Genomic DNA, 20,213 nt, shown 5'->3' with positions numbered 1-20,213 from the left:
GGACACACATAAAATTTGGTCATGGCTATCAAACAGAATAAAGAGTGATTTAATGATACTAGGTACTAGTAGGCTTCGGTCACTAGTGAATACGACTCACTATTTTACTACAATATCTGTAGCCTCCAACCAAAAACATTGTCATTGATATCACTAAAATTCTAATGAAATAACAATTAATTGCATCATGCACCAAACTGATAAGCTTGAGCCCCTAGTGAGCCCAAATGAAATACAATGCACAGTTCAGTGTTCTCACTATACTGCACACTATAACATCATGCATACATCAAATGAAATGTCAAAAAACGAGTGACTCAACAATACCTACTATGAAGCTGTATGCTTAAGTCTTAAGTCACTAGTGCATATTATCCAGATGTAATAAAATTAACACATTTTTGTTACCACTGCTAACAGATAACACCGAGTTATTAGTGATCACTAGTGATGCGCTGACTGCAATGTTCTCCTACTTTTATGCAGAATAGCGTCATGGATATCAAATGAAATGCCATCGAGATGACAATACCTAAAATATAATAACTAGGAGATGTTACGCTCGAGTCACTAGTGATGGCGAATCACTTTGTGTAGTGTGACCGTTGCAGCCATCATTCGGGCACATCTACCTCATCTTCAGCACTCCTTCCTTGTGTATTTGTTCAAGGAGAATAAAATTCAATTCAATTCAATCTTCAATGGCATCCTCAGTGCCAATAAATTAGTTTTAATCAGTCAACATTCCCAATTGATAGTGGAGATTTTACAGTGATCACTAGTGATAAGCTATCTTCGGTATTCTTGTACTTCTATGCATCATAGCGTCATGGATATGAAACAAAACCCTTTTTTAAAGATTGATCCAGTTATGATAACTAGGAGATGCAGAAATGTAGTCACTAGTGATCACGGATCACATTTCTTTATGACAGCGGCAGCCATCCTTCGTGCAAGTCATCATTGATATCTATCAAAATGTCATTATATGAGGATTTTTTTCTGCTACCATTGCTAACTGATAATGCGGACTGATTAGTCATAACTAGTGATAAGCTCTGTTTTGTGTTTTTGTACTTTCACACACCATAAACCCATCGGTATCAAATTAAAAATGAGTCAAATGACTATTCAAGTTTAATCCCTAGGAGATACTAGGAATTTGTCAACAGTTATCGCGAATCAATTTGTTTGGTACGAAAGTGGTAGCCATCATTTATTCATTTTGCCGCACATATGAGCGTGTTTGTTTAAACACCTTTGTCTATTCGAGATTGCAGATGTGGTTGAAACAGTGGTACTCACTAGTGATTATGTACACTTCGATTTTTTCAACTATTAGCAAATCACAGCTTCAAGGACATAAAGTGAAAGACCGTTTAAAAGGTGATGGAATTATGGGAATTAGGAAAAGTGGAGTTTGAGCCAGTAGTAAATATCAATAACCTTCTTAACATGATAGCATTTACGTGTACATGCTACTGTTGAGTAGAATGAAGTGTCAGTATACCAGTGGTTAGCTGAAGAATATAAAGAATATCAGCTAGCCATTAGTGACAGGCATTGATTTCACACAGTTCTGTCTCGTCGGCATTTACAATCCTTCAATGTAAGGGTATCACATGAGCAGTCGTTAGCGGGGTTATTAAATTATGTTGTGTAGGAGCTCATATGCTTATGTCCGTAGAGATGACAAGCGAACACAGCATTGATGGTGCCTTCTAAAGCAGACGGCAGCTGTGATGCATAGTACAGGACAGTTTCGCAAGTCTCGTATGTTTGGAGAAGGGTGGCCAATTTGACCATTTCGTATTATAAATTTCTTGAAACGGCGTATGGTGTGAAACAGTAAAAAGGTGAGTACAAAGGACAAAATGCCCAACAGGTCTGTAACGAATGAAACGACTGCGTGTCGATAGGTTACGATTGCTCAGTACGACTGCTTCAATGGAAGCCCGTTTTGCGTGGCCTGTGTGCATGGTTCTGTCGCATTTCTTCTGTTCACAACACGCTGCTACATGCAAGGAAACAGACGAGTCAGTTGATTATGACAATGCTCCTTCTATATGATGTTCTTCAGTTAGCTGTGGATGAGGAAGTCATTGGCATTGTCCAGATTTTCTTGGTGGCTTCCTTAAGCACATTGTTCTCACAAAGTTCTTCAGCTGCGGGCAGTCGAATCAGAGCAAGTTGTACCTGCTCTCTTTGTCACTTTCCGAGTCTGCAACAAGCTGACACGCTCGCTGCGGCGGCGACTGCGGTTGCTACTCGTGTCCCACCAGGCTGGAAGGGAAGCCCAGGAATCACCTGAAAATGTCTGAGCAACCACAGAGTCGTCAGAGGGGTTTGTTTCTTTTTATTTTTGAGCCAGTTCATCAATAGAAGGTCATCCATGTCATTCTTGCTCTCGACTTAGGCGCCAGGAAGGTGTCTGCTGATACACTAGCGTGATGATCTGCTGTACATGACACTGCCGCAGCGCTTTTGATCGAACATAAAGGGACACTAAAGATTACTATGAAGTCAAGTTAAAGTGATAAAGCAATGCTCGAGAACGTCGTTAGGCGTCAATATAATCGCAAACAGAGCTTTAGTAACCGAGAAATTGAGGTAAATGCATGACACGATTTGAGACCCCCCAGTGACATCCCGGTACTAGCCCGATGACGAAGGTAATCCTCATCATAATTTATGTCACCAGTACTCAGCTACTCGTATTAAAAAGATCATTTCATTAGGTTATAAGATGGAAGGAAATGCTACTTGTCAACTTCTGTTCGATTCTAAGAAAAAATAGCATTTTCACTTTACCCTTCAGTAGTATGGGTGGTCGAAAGGTTTCGTTTTCGCTCGACTCTGTGCGCTCGACTCTGCGCCGTGCGCGCTTTGGAGTTTCAGTTGTTTCGTTATCGCGTCATGCTGCGCTGGTTCTGCTGGCTCGCGAAACTTGCATTTGGAACAAGCAGCAAGAATGCCATGTCCATGTGATGTCGTGGGATGCGCGAACGGTCCGCAGAACTTGGCCAAGGGCAGTTGCAGCGGCGAATCCAACGTTACTTATCACTGTGTGCCAACGAGTGAACCTCTCCGTTCGAAGTGGCTAAGTGCTGTACCTCTGCCACAGCGCGCTCGCAAAGAGCCGAAAAATCGCATAGTGTGCTCGCTGCACTTTCGTCCAGAAGATTACGAGTTCAACGCTGACTTACTGAAGTCGTGTGCAGTGCCTTTCAAAGCAATACTTTCCCGTAGCGCTGTTCCGTCGGTCTTGCCTGCATTCTCCAAAGCGCAAGAACAACTGCAGGTCGAAGACAGGGCAGTGAGTGTGGCATTTGGTTTTCACGAAGGAAAAGCTACAAATGTGTGAATATGTACAGCCGTGACGTACAGTTGCCATCGTAGTAGTATGCAATGACGCCGGCAGCGTGAGCTCTCAGCAGCAGGTCACATTCATCAATGCTTAAATCGCTCAAGTCGAGTCCAGCATCGTGAGCCAATGTGTCGTTGTCAGGGTCGTCCATTGGAACAAGCGCCAAAGTTGGCGTCATAAAGAACCAGCTTATCGTCACGCACTTTCCCTTACGCTAGCCACTATAGTTCTGCTTTCACGCTGCTGTCAGCTCTGTCTTGGCTCTGTTTCTGGCCGCATGTTTGCGTTTTGCGCAGAAAAGCCGTACCGCCATCTGCGGGCGCCGTTTTACTCACCGACAGCGCAACGTCACTATGAGACCATGACGTCAACACTCCTCAATCGGAAGGCGGGTGATCTGAATTGCGCTAGAGGTACGCGGACGCTTCAGAACGCATTTTATCTTAAAATAGGTCTCTTCTTCACATGAAACAAATGTTTCAAAGTTTCTGGGATGGTATTTCAACAGTCCACATTGACTTAATATTAACCTTTAGTGTCCCTTTAAGCCGTCTAGCACTGAGTCATTGGGCGCCTTTGGCGATAGCGGACTCTGCGGTGTAGTTCGCGGAAAATAGCTCTGCCAGTCAATGAAGGTGAGCCTTTTGGTCAAGAAATCGGTGTGGTCGCATACGACTGGGTCGGGGTTGTGAGGTCCTTGATGGAGTAGTAGTGCTCACGTGGGTCTGCTCTAAACTGGGGTGGCTCCTAGCAGCGGTCTTTTTCAATTGTGAAGTAGTCATTCGTGCGACGGTGTTTGGAGCAGCTTGTGTCTTTTTTGTGGTTGTGCATGGCCTTAGGAGGCCTTGACTCTGTCGTCAATATGTTGCACCCCTGCTTGTGGTTCCGAACACTGCTTCGTCAGTCTTGTTCGTTCTCCTTGCTGCGGTGGTGAGGGTGGTGGGAGGATCAAGGGTGGTAGCAATTTTGTCATTTGTATTTCTGATGGCCACTGGAAAGGCTCTGAATCTGCCACACCCTTCGCACAATGTAGGGCGAATGGGCAGGTGTGTATGAATCATGGGCGAACTTAGGTTGTACCATTCGGCTGGTCACTGACATCTTTTCCCCGCACATTGCATGGTGTGGGGATTGAGGTGCCTTCCTGTGCCTCGTCCCCCAGCTCGCCCACTGTGTTTAGCTTGATCTCCAGGAACTGCCACCATAACAGCAACATGGCAGACATAGCTAGCGCATCGAAGCTAATTTCCTGCACAAACTGTGCTTATTCCTCCAAGGGTCAAATCACCATGCAAGCTAGTGTGGTCAAGATGAGCCCCAATCGGCCTGCCACTCGAGTGGCGGTCCTCTGCACCCTCTCCACCCAAGCACTCTTTCACTGAGCGCTTCATTGCCACGGCAGATGCTCACAGGCCTTCACCGAGGTGGTTACAAGGACCCTTGCTCCCGCAATTTCTCATTTTCGTGCTTGGTGGACCGCTTCACAGTTAGCCCTAGCGCAGCAGGCATGCATACTCTATCGGTCTTGCGGTGAGCCTTTGCCCATAAGCGACGTGACTGTCACACTGTGCTGTATCTTGGTTGAATAAACCCGTGCTTGTTGGCGATCTGACTCTGGAGCCTTCTCTACACCATGTCAGACTCGATGAAGCCTGCCCAAGTGCTTTCGTGCATTGCAGAGTGGAGGAGTGTAGTGCCCTTCCCTGACCATCACTCGTAGGGTGAGCCTTGTGCAAACACCTCCATATAACTGCCACCCAACTTGGTTTCAGCATGTCATCACTGCAGGACTCTTTGTGGCCCTCGTCCCCTGGCGACGGACCTAATGTCCTTCAACGCAGATGACACCTACAGCATGAGGTATGTACCCTCTGCTTTTGGCCACCCGGAGCAATCCCTTCTTTGGAAAGCCCTTTCGTGTACCCTAGAGGTGTACCCTAGTCCTAGCCGTGCCAGTTTTGGCTTTGCTCAACTCTTTCAGACACGTGTAAAACAGGTGCCTACTAGCACCGCCAATGTTCTGTTCCCGCTCGCTGGCTGGTTTTCGTCCCGAGTGCAGTTGAGTACCCCATGTGCGACTACGGAGCCACCCTGCTTGAGTGTCCACACTAACTCACTCACTGGCCTCTCTTTGTCTTGAGCGCCTTTCTCTGACTAATTCGCCACAGACCATACAGAGTCACATGTCGCTATGAGTGACGTTACAGCAGTGCGATGTATGTAGGCACACTTGTGAGAAATATTTCAACTCTCCTGCTGGGAGCACAAAGCTTGCGAGAAGAAGGGCAAACGGCATTTGGTTTGAAATTTCAGCTCTTTCCGCGGCACATAGCGATGTAATACTTAGCAGACACGATCGCTAGCACGCATTGTATACACGGCGCTTTCGGCTCAAAATGGCCACATATGGTGAGGGGCCCCTTAACATGTTAGACCCGGCCATCACTAAGTTGGAAATCCTCAATGTTCATCTGAAGCGCTATGGTTCCTGCCTTTTCATTTAAAACATCACCGGACACCAGCACTTGCATGGCGATCATGGATTTCAGTCACCATAGAATAGCTTCAAGTTTTGGGTGGGCACCGTGGCTGACATTCTTCTGTCGAGATTGGGAAGATTTCTTAGTGGCTTCCAAAATCTGCACCTTATTGTTTGTGTAGACTGATATTGTCTGCTTCAACAGTTCTAATACTTTTGCGACGTCTGATTGCGACAGGTCACTTTGCATTTTCCTGATAATGGTGACCTCCTTTTCCATCGTCAATATGCTATGATTTCCTCACTTCAAAGTCTTTATCGAGTTGGCAGTGGACAACGAAGGCAGTGTCGGCGCCATTGTTAACAAATGGCAATGAAACGACTGAAGACAATCGGTTGTTGAAGTGGCTAAGCCTAGCATCACAGTATGCAGCTAAAGAAAACCACAATGGACACGGGAGGCGATACCTAGAGTACCCATGGCCATATGCAACTGACGAGCGCCGACAGCAATGACAGCACAAAGGCTTGTGTGAGAGTGCATCAAGCGGTGCCTATTGAGGCTGCACCTGAAATGGTAGCTCTGAATTGGCATGCGAGATGTGCGCAACGCTGCTTTGAGACTGTGGGAAAACAAAATGACAGCGATGTTGTTTGCATTTTTGGTAGCTTTGAACTTCCGATCACAAGAAAAATGCAGAAAAATTTAGCGAGAACAGTTCGAAACATTCAAAATTTTCTTTATTATTATACATAACTACATGGAGCACATTGGCAATAATATTGCAGAGTTAAAATATTCTGGCATGCCCTGAAAATAGGGTGTCCAAAAAAATCGGTCGGCGATTGTATCATAATTATGTTGTGAAAAAAAAACATATTCGAACTCCACTTTGTGTCAATAAACATCTTTTAAACCATTTTGAAAATCTTACACTGCAACCGCATGCACCTGAATTACCAAGGAGAGGTTGCGCTTTGGTCAGTTGTAGCAAAATAACTAGCACGATCTTCCTGTGTCTGCCATGTAGTATACTGTGAAACAAAATAAAGTGTTCTTGTTTGTAACTGTCAAAATGAAAAAAGCGTCATCATATTTGTCATTATTGTGGGAATGAATGCCAACTTTGCCAACTTTCTCCAAACAGGAGTTATTTCTGCTAGGGGTGCAAGAAAAGTGTGTCAGGGCTTGACTTTATAACTGCATTTGAAAACAATGTGATAAAATGGGTGGAAGTGCAAAGCAAGATTGTGGCAGTGCCCCGTATGGTTTATATGAATAGAAAGTAAAACAGAGCAAATGTCGATTTCCACTGGAGGCTTTGTTGTGCAATGGCTACCCTGTTGACAGTGAACTTGAAGACACTGCGATGGAATTCTCCTGTGAGCACCGTGGACCAGTTCTCCTGATGACAACAGATTCAATTCATTGCAAAGGCATTTCAATTGCTCACTAATGTCTCATTTCTCGTAGGGAGAAGGCTTCACTTTACGCATCAGCAAAAGTGGAGAGCCCATTATAACAAGAATGCTGAGGAAGAATAAGTATCCACTGGCACAAACAGGTGGTACAAAAGAGGTCTCGTCGGCCACTGCAGGCTGTAAATACGGCACAAAAAACCCGAAGCTGCTATCGAAGGGAGAGGACCAGAACCAGCGCATAGCCAGCATTCACCTCAAGACGCGTACAAGTCATCTGAAGCGATTGCTGGCGTGCAGCTCAAGAGCCCAGTGCATGCTGCTCATTGCCTGAGGGCAGTGTTGCGCACGCCTAGTCCCGCTTAGTCATCGCCAATGATGTGCTCTGGGATGTCGTCACCAAAACCTGTCCCAGCACAAGAATCCTTACAGTTCCCGTGCCGTATTCAGCTCGCTGAAGGAATGAGCATATTGAAAAAACAAGGTATGTTTTATAGTTGACTGCATTAAAGAATTTTGTTTGAATTTTATTCACATCAAACCCAGAGGTCAACATACATTCTGCATTGATCTATATTCATGGTCATACACTCCTACACCTATCTATACATAACTAAGAGACTCACTGGGTGTAAGGTTATCATAAAGCAATGTAAGGGCTGCAACAACACCAGCTCAACATGGCTCTGCATTAAGCTCTGCAATCTAAGGTGCTTCAGTGTGCTCAGCAGAGCATTATTTTTGCATTTTGCCTCAATCAGTATGCAGACAATAATAAAAAACCTGTTAATTTGTCATCAGCAGCAGAACGTCGCACACACTTGAGCAAGTTGTGCCCAAGCTAGGCAGGCTTGGCCATTTACCACACACACAAGCAAGCAAACGTAAGAGAAGTGCCGGTCACTGCCCACCTGAGGTGGAGCTTAACTGTTCCACAGCCTCCGTAGTCTGCACGCTCCTAGACTCGCTCCCTGGTTTGAACGAGCACCCAACAGACTTGTCAGCGAGAGACAAGCTGCACTGCATGCCAACCTCGACCTGACCACCGATCTTTGAAGGGGCATGGCATGCCATTTTGGCAGTGATGCTTTCAGCTAGGCTCATCGCATTTTTGAGACCTGCAGAAAATAAGTGGGGCGGTTGTAGTCCTGTTACAGCGTTAAGAGCAAGAGCAAGAGGTAAATACAATAGAATAAACAAAGGGGCATAGCCAAGGAACACAAAATAACCCTTCCGGTTCAGTATTCCTAAAGGGCTACAAAGGACAACCCACATTGAATACTCGAAAGCATGGCTACCTCTTTTTTGTGGAAGGCTTATGACAGCAGAACCTATTTGAGACGCTTTTTCATCTCAAGCATTTTAAAGTTATTGGTGTAGTCCAATTAATAAAAAGTTGTTGCAACATTCTAAGCTCATTGCTTTTAGCCCATTTAATGTCAACCGTAGGATCTCCAATCACCCCATGTCTTGTGCCAGCTGATACCATTCCGTGCTTGCAAATTTTCTATTTCCTCACAGCTGCCTGTAAGCTGTCCACGAATGCACGTAAATTTCATTGATAACAATTCAGTAACCCTGATAGGCTGTCGGTTATCTGCCCAACACAACACATTACATTGCTGGCCCAAAGTTCATTTTTAATGCAGCAGCGTTCTTTAAGAACTTTACCAACTTATCGGTAGGTCTGTACATATGTATGTATGTCTGCACATAACTTCTTTCCTGCCAACTTGGGTCAGTGTGTAGTCTATGGTCAAATGGGTAGAGAATTTGGTTGCTGTGCTGCCCATGGCAACTGGGTTCAAAACTAACTGCCGGCCCAACTTCGGTCGCTGAGCATGTAACAATGGGTATGTGCTGCTCTTCAACAAACTTCTTTGATGCCAAGTTGGGTCACTGGGTATGTGTCACTCGGTATGTGCCATTGTTCAATGAGCAGCCGCTCCTAGTGATCTCCAATTACCCCCGTCTTCGTCATCTAATTTTAACCTGACTGTGTCTAGGTTGGCTGGCCTGAACGTCATTAAAACACTGAGAAAATGAGAAAACGTCATTACACACACTTGTACAGTCATTGTGAAATGTCACACTTATACATTTTGGGGCACTACATTTTCCATAACAAAATTAACATGAGCTGCAAATTCTGGAAGAATAAGATTTGTGCAGGAAATTAACATTTACCGCACTTCCTTCAAAGGCACTGAAGGCCTCATCCTCTGACGCACTGTAAAAAAATGCAGCTGCTTCAGCCAGCAGCGTTGGTGGGTTACAGTCACCACCTTCTAAAAAACTTTGAGGCGAATTTTTAGTGGCACAAGCATTGAGTGACACTTCTGCCTGCGCACTTCCGGTTCACCTCCTAAAACGACCAGGGAGGTAATTCAAAATAAATCAGAAATAATAGAAAAAAAAGTAGAACGCAAAATTAATGGGTTTCATTATAGATATGATATCATAGCATAAGTTTAGTTACAAGTTGAGCTAGTGAAGTGTCTTGAATAATTAGAAATCGTTGAGACGACCAGGAATGAAATTCAAAATAAGAAAAATAGAAGAAAATAACACTGTACAAAATTCATGGGTTTCATTATTTATGATATCAGAGTCTAAGTTTAGTCAGAAGTTGAGTTACTAGACTGTCTGGAATAATCAGAATTAATTGGAAATCACTTATAAATACACACCAAACACAGAATCGTAGACTTTAGAGACCCGCCACGTGAGCACGACTTTAGCGAAATTCCTGGAAACCCAGAAGTAGAAAGCGGAAGTAATGATGTCACTGATGACATCACATACAAGAAGGTGGCATGATATTTAACCAGCTAATTAATGAAAAACAGTTGCCTCTGAGTTTGGTTCGTCCATTGCGTTTGCCTAAAGTTAACATAAAGAACACCGACAGTGAGGTGCAATTGCCACTCACAGACACCCAAGTCAAAGATTAGGGTCACCTAGCATTTTTAAAGCCTTGGTGGGGTGGCACACTCAGGATGTACACACAAACAACGATCACATCATGCCTGCTTGAAAACTCGCAAGAAAAGTTAAAAGGTGACTGGAAGCTGAAAGTACCGAGACTATTGCTCAACTGCCGAGACTTCCCACCCAACCAATGAAAACCAAGCTCTGCTTTCTTAGTTGGAAAAAAGGTGCCCACACAAAGAGCGCATGCTCTCATAATTTAATGCATGTTTGTTGCTGGACCCAACCTTCCTAGCTCTTCGAGACATGTTCTGTCTACCTGTGCTATCGCTAAGGTACTGCTGATTAACGATTCTGTTCTCTACAGCAGTGGTTCTTAAATAGCGGTTCACAAAAGCGTCCTTAGGGTCCACAAAGCCCTTGAGCACAAGTCGAATTCAAGAGAACAGTGTACGGTACATCACACATTTCGATGGGCTGTTATCATATGAATAGATCAGCTTGCACTTCAACGAAGGTGACACTCTTGATTGTAAACAGCCAAAAGCACCATGTGCGCTCACGTAAGATCAGAGTTAGTTGGCAGTACAATCACTGGCTCCTCACTGCCAGAGCCCAATCCCTCTTACAGCACCTGACAAACTATTTTCTCATCGGTAAGTTAGGCACAAAAATAGGTCTCGTCAGTGTCGGTGAACTGCTCCAGCGTCATTTCTGTATGGAAATGCTCGATGAGGTCAGTAGATGAAGGGGAGTGATCAGGCTTGCTAGAGATGCAATTACAGCATGACGACGGCATTTCATGTTGGATCATGAAAACCGCGAAGCTCCAGATTGTGTTTTCGGTCACGGTCTTCATTGGTTTGAAAGCATGCCAACTGCAGAGATCAAGTGAATGTTGTAGCTCTTAACACTTTCCTTGCATAGTGCCATGCAACAAAGCATGCATGACCAATGGAGCTCCTTGAGAGTCCGGATAATCCCTTGGTCCATCTTCCTCAAGTTTTGGGTGGGCATCATGGATGACATTCTTCTGTTAGGATGCAGAAGATTTCTCAACGGCTTCCATAATGTTCACCTTGTTGTTTGTGTAGACTGATATTGTCTGCTTCGAGAGTTCCAATTCTTTTGCAACATACGATTGCGACAGGTCACTTTGCACGTTCCTGATAATGGTGGCCTTCTTTTCCATAGTTAATATGCAATGATTTCCTTGCTTCAAAGCCTTTGTCGGAAGGCAGCAGATGACGAAGGCAGTGTCGGCACCATTGTTAACAACTGGTGATGAAACCACAGAAGACTATCGGTTGTTGAAGTGGCTAAGCCTAGTATCACACATGCAGCTAAAGAAAACCACAATGCAAACGAGAGGCGATACAAAGAGTACCACTGGCCATATGCGACTGACGAGTGCCGACAGCAATGACAGCACAAAGGCTTGTCGGAGAGTGCAGCAAGCGCTGCCAACTATTGAGGCTGTACCGGAAATGGGAGCTCTGAAATGGCATGCGAGATGCGTGCAACACTTGTTTCAGCCAATTACTATATGCAAGAATTTGGCTTAACTGAGTCCATCTTAACGAAAGTTCACTGTATGTCCATACCTAATCTCTTTCCCACCAACTTGGGTCACTGGGTAGTCTATAGTCAAATGACTAGAGCATCTGGCTGTTGAGCCTAGGGAACTGGGTTCAAAACCAACCGTCAGCCCAACTTGGGTAACTTAGCATGTAACATTGTCTATGCGCTGCTCTTCAACAACAAACCTTTTTGATGTTGATTTGGGTCACTGGGTATGTGCCCCTCTTCAATGACCTTGGGCAGTCTCTCCCACTGATCTCCAATTACCCTTATCTTGTCATCCACTTTTACCCTGATTGTATCTAGGTTGGCTAGCCTGTTTCCTCTTAATTAAAACTTTCTCTTTTCAAATTGAGAACAATCTCAGACCTCCCTAGCCTATGATCACTGCCATTTACCCTACCTAACACTTCTACATCCTGCACTATCCTAGAGTCAGCACAAAGTACGAAACCAATTTCCTTTCTTGTTTGCCAATTAGAGCTTTCTTAGGTCCAATTCCTGTTATTCCGCTTCCGGAAGAAGGTATTCATAATTTGAAGGCAATTTTTTTCCGTGAACTCTACCAACACGTCTCGTCTAGTATACCTGGAGTTGATGCCATAGTTGCCAGTCAGCCATTCTCCCAGCGAATTTCCCCCACTTTTGCATTAAAGTTACCCATGACTACAGTACACCGCGTCAGGTCCTTTCTCACTGCTAATTCAACATCCCGATAGAACTGTTCTATTTCTCCATAATTATCACAGGAGATTGGAGAGTAGGCTTGTGCTACCTGTAATCAATGTAAATGTAACAATAGCTGCTTTAAGTTTCATTAAGATGACTGCTAGCCTTTTATAAATACTATCGTGTTGTAGTGACGGCAAACAAAGTGGCATAATGCATTGGGCAAACCTGTGCCCAGCAAAACCGGTAACGAACACAATGATAGCAGCACGCACACATAATGATCATCAAAGTATCACCTGCGGGTCAAGCGCATCGGCTTTCATGCATGATTCGTTGAAGGTTCCAGTTGTATCGCTGGTGCCTTCATGCCTTCAAGGAAGTATTACACAATTCGTGTCGTGCATACAATCTGATTACACAAGGTTCGGTAGCAACAAACACAACTAGTGATAACATTTGAGAAACTTCCGGAACAAAAATGTGTGTCTTAAGCTGCATGACAATATTGTACGAGAGATTGGTCTGTGAAAAACGTTTGCCAAAAACGAACTATTTATGCCGATGCATATACTGTAGAATTCATCAATGTTGCGCAGTATGCCCTTAAGAATTATAAACACTACCCTATATTCCCTCTTATCTGGAAGATCTCTGTAGCAGAAGACGTGGCCGTTAGTCAGCTCTCTATAAGCTTGCTGTTTTTCTAACCTCATTACGGCCAACAACATCTCAGGCAATTGCTGATACATAATACCTCAACGAGCCCCACAAGCTAGCCTCACTTGAGACGGTTCACATGTTAAATGTTGCCAGGTTCAACGTTCAGTAGCAGCCTGCACAGATCCAAATACTCTTCGAACCTTCTTCCACTTAGCAGGTTTGACAGCTGCCTTAGTCCGCAGCCGCACTGGGTACAGTCACGGACACATTCAAATGGACCATGGCTAAGGCGGCCAGAGCGGCTGTGGGGCCACACCATGGCGCTGCTGTCACACTTCATGTGCTCACAACGAGAGCCCCCGAGTGGGGTCAAACTTCTCCTCCGCACCCTTACTATTGCGCTGGTGCTTGTCATGCTTGATAGATTTCTAGTGCAGTGTTTGGCTGCTCTGCTGTGACGGTCGGGACGAAGGGGCGCATGACTAGCCAGTAATTCAGCACTTTGCGCTGTGGCGCAGTAGCGGACGGCCGCAGGCCACGAAGCCGTCGCACTGTGAAGGAACCAGAACCCGATGTTCTTTTTTTTTTTTTTTTTTTTTTGTCGGCGATTTGCAGTCGCGAACACATAAAATGAAGCAGGGCTTTGGTTAAAAAATGCAGAGCAGTGCCAACTAGTGAAAAAGGCGCCTGATGTCAAGACGTCTGCTCTCGCTTGCGCGTCGTTTTTAGCTCACAGCATCTCCAATCCTTTAGCATCAGCTTAGCGCTCTTTAATCGTAGGGAGCAGCACAAGATGGCGCCGCTCGTGTGCCAACACCTATGTACTGGTGTCCGCCGTATGATGTTGCTCACCATAACACGACTTCAAGAATTATTGAAGACAACATCTGTTATCTGTGTGATCTGTTGCTTGAATTGAAGAATTGAAGTTTAGAGAAATAATAAAACAAACAAACAAAATGTCTGCGTGTTTTTGTTTTACTTCGCACCGAAGCAAGAGAGATGTACTTCCGCTTCATCTGCTTGCGCGCAGGTACCGAAACTGTGCTATGTTCTACTGTGTTCCAGCGTGTGATCATGCCTTGCGATCCACTTGTTCTGCCTCAGTATTAGCGTAGCACTGAATTATGCCACTAGTAAGGTTTCCCTGCACATTATGCAGAAAATTTGTGCGCTGCACGAATGAGAGAACAGCTCGCTCGCGACGTTGTCACGGAAGTGCATAGCAGTGAAAAAAAAAGTGAGAAAAACGTATGCATCATGCGATCCTCGAGGTCCGGTATGGGAGAACGCAGGGAAGGAATTTTGCTTGCGGAGAGACGGGGCGACTCGGGCGAGTGGAGAAAGCGTCTTGCTTGGCAGTAGAGCCCGCCTGCAAAAATCATGGGTTCGCAGCACTGAAATATTTCTATCTCGGCTATTGACAAGCCGATTTTAAAAATTTTTATGGCAGAATGCTCCCTAGAGGACACGTAACAACTTACAGCATATAACGAAAATTTGCTATGTGGCCTGGTGAGGGGCCCTTTAAGGTGCCAATCATCAGCTGCAGTGCAAGCTGGGTTTGGAGAACAATCGCGCCCCCGACAACCTATTCTGGCAGAGCATCAGACATTGCAGTTACAGCGGCATCATCTCGCACTGTTCCCTACGCATAAAGAGTGCTAAGGTGATGCTAAAGGTTTGGAGAAGCTGCGAGCTAAAAAGGACACGCATGCGAGAGCAGACGTCTGAACACCAGGCGCCCTTTTCACTAGTTGGCACTGGTCCGTGTTCTTGAACCGAAGCCATGCTTCATTTTATTGTGTTCTCGACTGAAAATTGCCGACAAAAAAAAAAAAAGAAGAAAAGGAAAAAAAGACATCGGGTTCTAGTACTTCACATTGCGGTGCTTTGATTTCCACGACGAGTAATGGATGACCTGTGGCCATCCACTACTGCACGAGAGCACAAAGTGCTGAACTAGTGGCGACTCTACTGGCAAAACTATTGGCATTCACACGTCCCTTCATCCCGACCGTCAGTAGCAGGAAGGCCGAACGCCGCACTCGAAATTTATCAAGCATGACAAGCACCAGCACGAGAACAAGGGTGCGGAGGCGAAGTTTGACGTCACTCGGGGTACTCTCATCATGAGCGCGCAATAGCAGCACCGTGGCGCGGCCCCGTAGCTGCTCCGGCCGCCTAAGCCGTGGTCCATTTATTCTGTCCATGACTGTACATGCTGCTCATCACTTTGATGCCAAGTTGGGTCACTGTGCATGTGCCAGTATTGAATGAAACTCTTTGAGACCACTACCAACACCACCCCTACCGCTACCATAACCAGCAATTGTGCAACGCCGAATACATGTACGCAGTTCAAGAAATAAGCGGCGAAGCTTTAGCGCGGTGTCAATCACAAGTGAAGCAAGTCGCGTACGAAGTTGAACTTCGGGTAAGGCTTGCACGCTGCTAGATCCAGGAGCACAAATGCGAGGAAATGCTTGCTATAAATGAATTCACAGCAGCAATAAGCAGACATAATGTGTACGGAACTGCTCGAGCGCACAACAGTATACGCGCCGCGATGGCAACGGTCTTTCAGCATACCGCGATGTACGAACTGCTCAAGTGCACAATCGTACGCGCTGTGACGGCAGTAGTCTTTCGACATGCCACGAAACGGTGGGCCTCCTGCAATCTTTGTTGACTGCATGCCGCCAGACAAGCAGTTATGCCTGCACTGTAGTAGCGGCCATCTGTCCCTTTAGCAACTGATAAATAACTGATGCAATGCATATGAGCTCGCAGTAACGTACGTACAAATCGTGCTGTTCGCTTGATGTAGCTTTTAATGACAGCGTTCGAACATCAACGTGCTGCAATCAATACTACCTTGTTGGGCTGCCTTAACGTGCTGGCTTGATATCAAGGATAAGCACATTTAACTCTCTAACCTGTGCTGCTCGTTGTGGGGTACATAGTGAATTGTCACTGAATTAGCCCGATTATTTGTGCTCATTTGCACACACCTGGTCACTTCACTTCGCACCGGTCGAATTGTTAATTGTCACTGTGGCCGGGTCTCGAATCGTGAATCACCAGCTATGCCTGCTGCTATGTCGGTCTGCCATTGGGACTGTACGTGCAAAAGACCAAATTTCATGACGCAGATACTCAAGCAAACTTCAAGACAGACAAAGCAGTCATGGCGCGAAGTTTCGCTTACCAAGTGCGACGAGTTGCAGCTATCCAGCGTGCCCGACACTCTGCGGTAGGAATACAGTAGAATCTGATGTTGGGATTCAGGCCTTCTTGTTCATGGCAGCCCACGACGCAGAAATAACGGTGACGCTTTTTTGAGGCTGAGCTAGGTCTCTCCGGACCGGCGTCGCCGATTCCTTCTGCTTCCAGCATTACGTCTCACGGAGAGTCCGTTTTCGTTAAACTACAGGCTGCGGCAAGCTCGCAGCGTGGTCGGCGTGGTTTGTGAGAAGTGACGAGCCTTTACGCACTCGCAACAGGGCAGAAAAAAGTGCGAATCGACGCAAAACTCGGGCTAGAAATGTGCATCGCCACAGCCAGGGCTCAATACTACCCAAGCTGGTACTACCCAGATAACGTTTCGCGCGCCGCCACCAGGCGCCGCTACTATACCTCAAATTCCAGCGCAAGACGCCTATTGCCGCAAAGAGAAACATGTTCTTTTGTTATTGCAATGTCGACCACGGATGCAAAGTTACGCGCATGACATATTGTTACAAGGCGGGAGACGTCTATTTAGAAGGCTCGGCACTAAAGCACTGGATGGAGCGAGGCGGCCACAGCAAAAACAAAGTCCTCCTCTTCACCCTCTCCTGTTCTTCGTGTGTACACACGTGCCGCTACAACATGAACAAATAAGGCAACGGAGGTAGGTAGAATGAGCTGATTCGTGCGCTCATCCATGTTTACCTTTGAAGGTGCTTGTAAGCGACAGCAGTTTGGAAGTGAGTTTGTTTACCTGCTCGCTCACCACGTACGTAAGCACAGCATCACAACTCCGCAGCTCTCATAGGATAAAGTGTAGTGTACTAGAGTAGGGGTAGTGTGGATCAAGGGGGAAGCGAGGGCAATGCGCGCGCGCGAAGCAGAAAATCTGGAAAATGTTTGCGGCCGCGAGGGGGCGATATAGAGCCTTTCACCTGTAGATTGCCTGTAGTCATAGTTAGACCTTAGTGTTCCTGGCAGCATAGAGGAAAATCTGGCGCTGCGATCTGCTGCGATCATAGAGTTTCTCACTATGGCTGCGATAGTTCAACCATAGAGTCTCTCACTATAAAAACGTAGTGAGAAACTCATGGAAATGATGAAAAGTACAGGCCACGGATTGGCATTCTGTTGACTGGCAAACTAGTCTACTAGTATTTTTTGGTAGTTTTGGTTTCGCTCCAAGCGCAGTTGCCGTGGGACAGGGCAACGCAAAGCTCTCTCCCTTTGTTCTGTTGCTCGAAGTGGCGACAGCGCGCTGGATCAGTGGCTGGGACGATGTTTGTGCTGGAGTGTGGTGTCGAAGCCCTGACGAGAACGCGACGGCATCACAAACGTTGAAAGAACATGTTTTTATCGTTTGAACCTTGGTTTGCTAATTGTGTTAGGTTGGCGCTGTAGCATTACGTGTTGGGGCGCTGGTGACGGCTTTTTCCGCAGCGCCGCCTGGGCAGAGTCTGAGGTCTATCAAACGGCACTCGGTACGCTTGCACATTGGAAACGTGGAAGGTGGTTCTTGTGTGGAAGGAGGAAAGGCTAGCACAACATTATTTTCTGCAACCCATGCGGGAGCACGGCTCAGCGCCAGCAGGGTGGAGGAGCTGGGAATAAAAGAGAGAGAGGGCAGGAGGGAGAAAGGTAGAGGGTCGTAGAGATGGAAGCGAAGTAGTGGCGGATTCTTTATTTTATGGTGGCGGATCAGGAAGCGCGAGGTGGTGGGATGGCCGTTAGGCCATCCGTCTTTGTAGGAATGTCCTATAGTCTCGCCGAGAGCCCTGAAGAGTCGAGGTACTCGACGACACTTAGGAAGGCTGGTAGCTGATTACGACAGGGGAAGAGGATATCTTCCTGTCGTGAACATGGGAGCCCCAGGCGGTGGAACTCTTGCAGAAGTCGGCCACGGTGCTGCAGGTGAGCAGCTAGGCCAGGCCTGCAGGAGATGCTTGAGAGTCTCTGGTACACCACAGGCGGCACAGGCTGACGAGGTGGCTTTCCCAAGGCGGTGCGGGCGGGCTGCCGTCCAGTAGCAGCCAACTCGCAGTCGGAGCAGCAACGAGGCATCCCTTCGTAGGTGGCCGTGCTGTGGAAGAGGCCGTGGAGGCCGACCCAGGGACCAACATATGCCCGCTAGTTAATGGGCATTCCCAGCGTATGTCAATGCGTAAGCATTCTTTGGCGAGTACCGCAGCAAGGTCTGTCCGCCACGCGAAAAGTGTAATGCCTTGTATCGGCCCAAAAATGCGTAATGTGCGAAGTTAGGACATTTAATCATTCTAATAGTGTAAATGTACATGATCTGTAGCTTCTAAGCGATGAGGCACAATTGAAAAAAAATTATTAGAGAGAATAACCATAGAGATCCATAGGGTCCACAGAAAATGCATGGGAAAGCCTATAGTTGGGGTAGGCCAACATAAATTTGGGAGTGAGCCAGTTGTATTTCCGAATGGGCTAACTTAAAATTTGGGGGTGGGCCAACTTGAAATTTGGAAAAATTTGGAGATGGGCCAACTTGAAATTCAAGATTGAGCCAGCTTAAATTTGCTAGTGGGCCAAATTCAAATTTGGGGCTCGGCCAACTTAAAATTTGGGGGAGGGCCAATTTGAAATTCGGGGTGGGCCAACAAAAATTTGGGTTGGGCCAACACTAATTTGGGGATGGGCCAACTTGAAGTTTCAGCGTGGACTAACTCAAATGTGGTAATGGGTCAAGATGGGCGAACTTAAATTTGGGGGTAGGCTTATGCACATTTGCCACTTGCAGTAGATCTTCTGCGTACTTTTTTGCAGTACGGAGCCTTGGCTACGCACTGCCCCCATAGCATCAATAAACCTCACCTGATTCGGAGCGGTTTAGGAGAAAAGTGCACTCAGCTTGAACTTTAGCTTAGGTAAAGAAACGTAATTATTTTGTTATTGATTATTCAGGCTTAGTTATCTCTATAATGAGGACATTTGCTTAATTGCCTAATTAATTAACCTTAGTTAAGGTTTCGCGACGAAGAGGTCTATATCTGTAATAATAATTAAGATTAATTAAGTCTAACTAATCTCATGGTACCCTTAATTCTTGATTAGGCTCCGTTGTTTAACCTTGGTAACTTTTGATTAGTCTATTAATTTAGCATAAATTGACTTTATTTAGCCTCAGTATTCCTAAATACCCTCAATTACTTAATCGCCGTTGCGCTTAATTTTATCGTACCTAATTTTATTAGACTTTATTAACCCTACTTACACTTATACCTCTCAGTACTTACTTTATATAGCGAAACTCATAATTCTCATTAGTCACATGTACTCATAATTAAGGCATTATTACAATACCTTCGTAGGACCTCATGCATACCTATGTATATGCAGTGCATCTTGTCACGCGTTACAGACAGAAATACGGACGGACGCAAGGACAAAGTTTGGAGGGAAGAAGCCTTATAATGCTTACGCATTATTATAGCCAGGAGAACCTAATAACTACTGGGCGTATGTTAATTGACGCTTCCACGTTTCCACTGCGCTTGCGTATACAACGCCGTTTGCTAGCAGCAGGCGTTGCGCGCTACAGGCCCCGCTCTTTCCGCATCAGTCATGTGAGGAGGCGGGAGAGGGGCATCCAGCTATATCTAGCAGGTGCTTGCACCGTTACTAGATCACTTGTTGGGTGCTTGCCTATCGGCCATGCCTGGTAATTCTGGCGGCCAACAGATGACGCCACAAGCAGACTTGCTTCTCCTTGCCGCCACTTGTGGGCAGCCTCCGCAGAGCACGGGCCCAACAGAGGGTGTTGACGGGCCACGCGCTCGCGTGTTCCCTGTCATAAAGGACCACCCTGTACATACATCTAGTGGCTTGACAATCAAATTTAATTGAGGG

At 46.0% G+C, this 20,213-nt stretch overlaps 1 protein-coding gene across 1 annotated transcript in view; it reads right to left on the bottom strand.

Annotated features, from left to right (window-relative positions):
* LOC142590445 (uncharacterized) overlaps positions 1–17,195 on the bottom strand; it is a 40,180-nt gene extending 22,985 nt beyond the window's left edge. Inside the window, exons 1-2 of the mRNA XM_075702570.1 lie at positions 17,046–17,195; positions 8,177–8,383 (exon numbers count right to left, since the gene is read on the bottom strand). Of these exons, the coding sequence (XP_075558685.1) occupies positions 8,177–8,369 (193 nt within the window). The 5' untranslated portion in view covers positions 8,370–8,383; positions 17,046–17,195. The remainder of the gene's footprint in view (positions 1–8,176; positions 8,384–17,045) is intronic.
* Positions 17,196–20,213: the final 3,018 nt, after the last annotated feature.

This window comes from Dermacentor variabilis, chromosome 8 (assembly GCF_050947875.1).
Source record: "Dermacentor variabilis isolate Ectoservices chromosome 8, ASM5094787v1, whole genome shotgun sequence".
In the NCBI taxonomy this organism is placed as follows: Eukaryota; Metazoa; Arthropoda; class Arachnida; order Ixodida; family Ixodidae; genus Dermacentor; species Dermacentor variabilis.
Note: the sequence above shows the minus strand (reverse complement) of the source record. Positions and strands in the feature narration are given on the sequence as shown.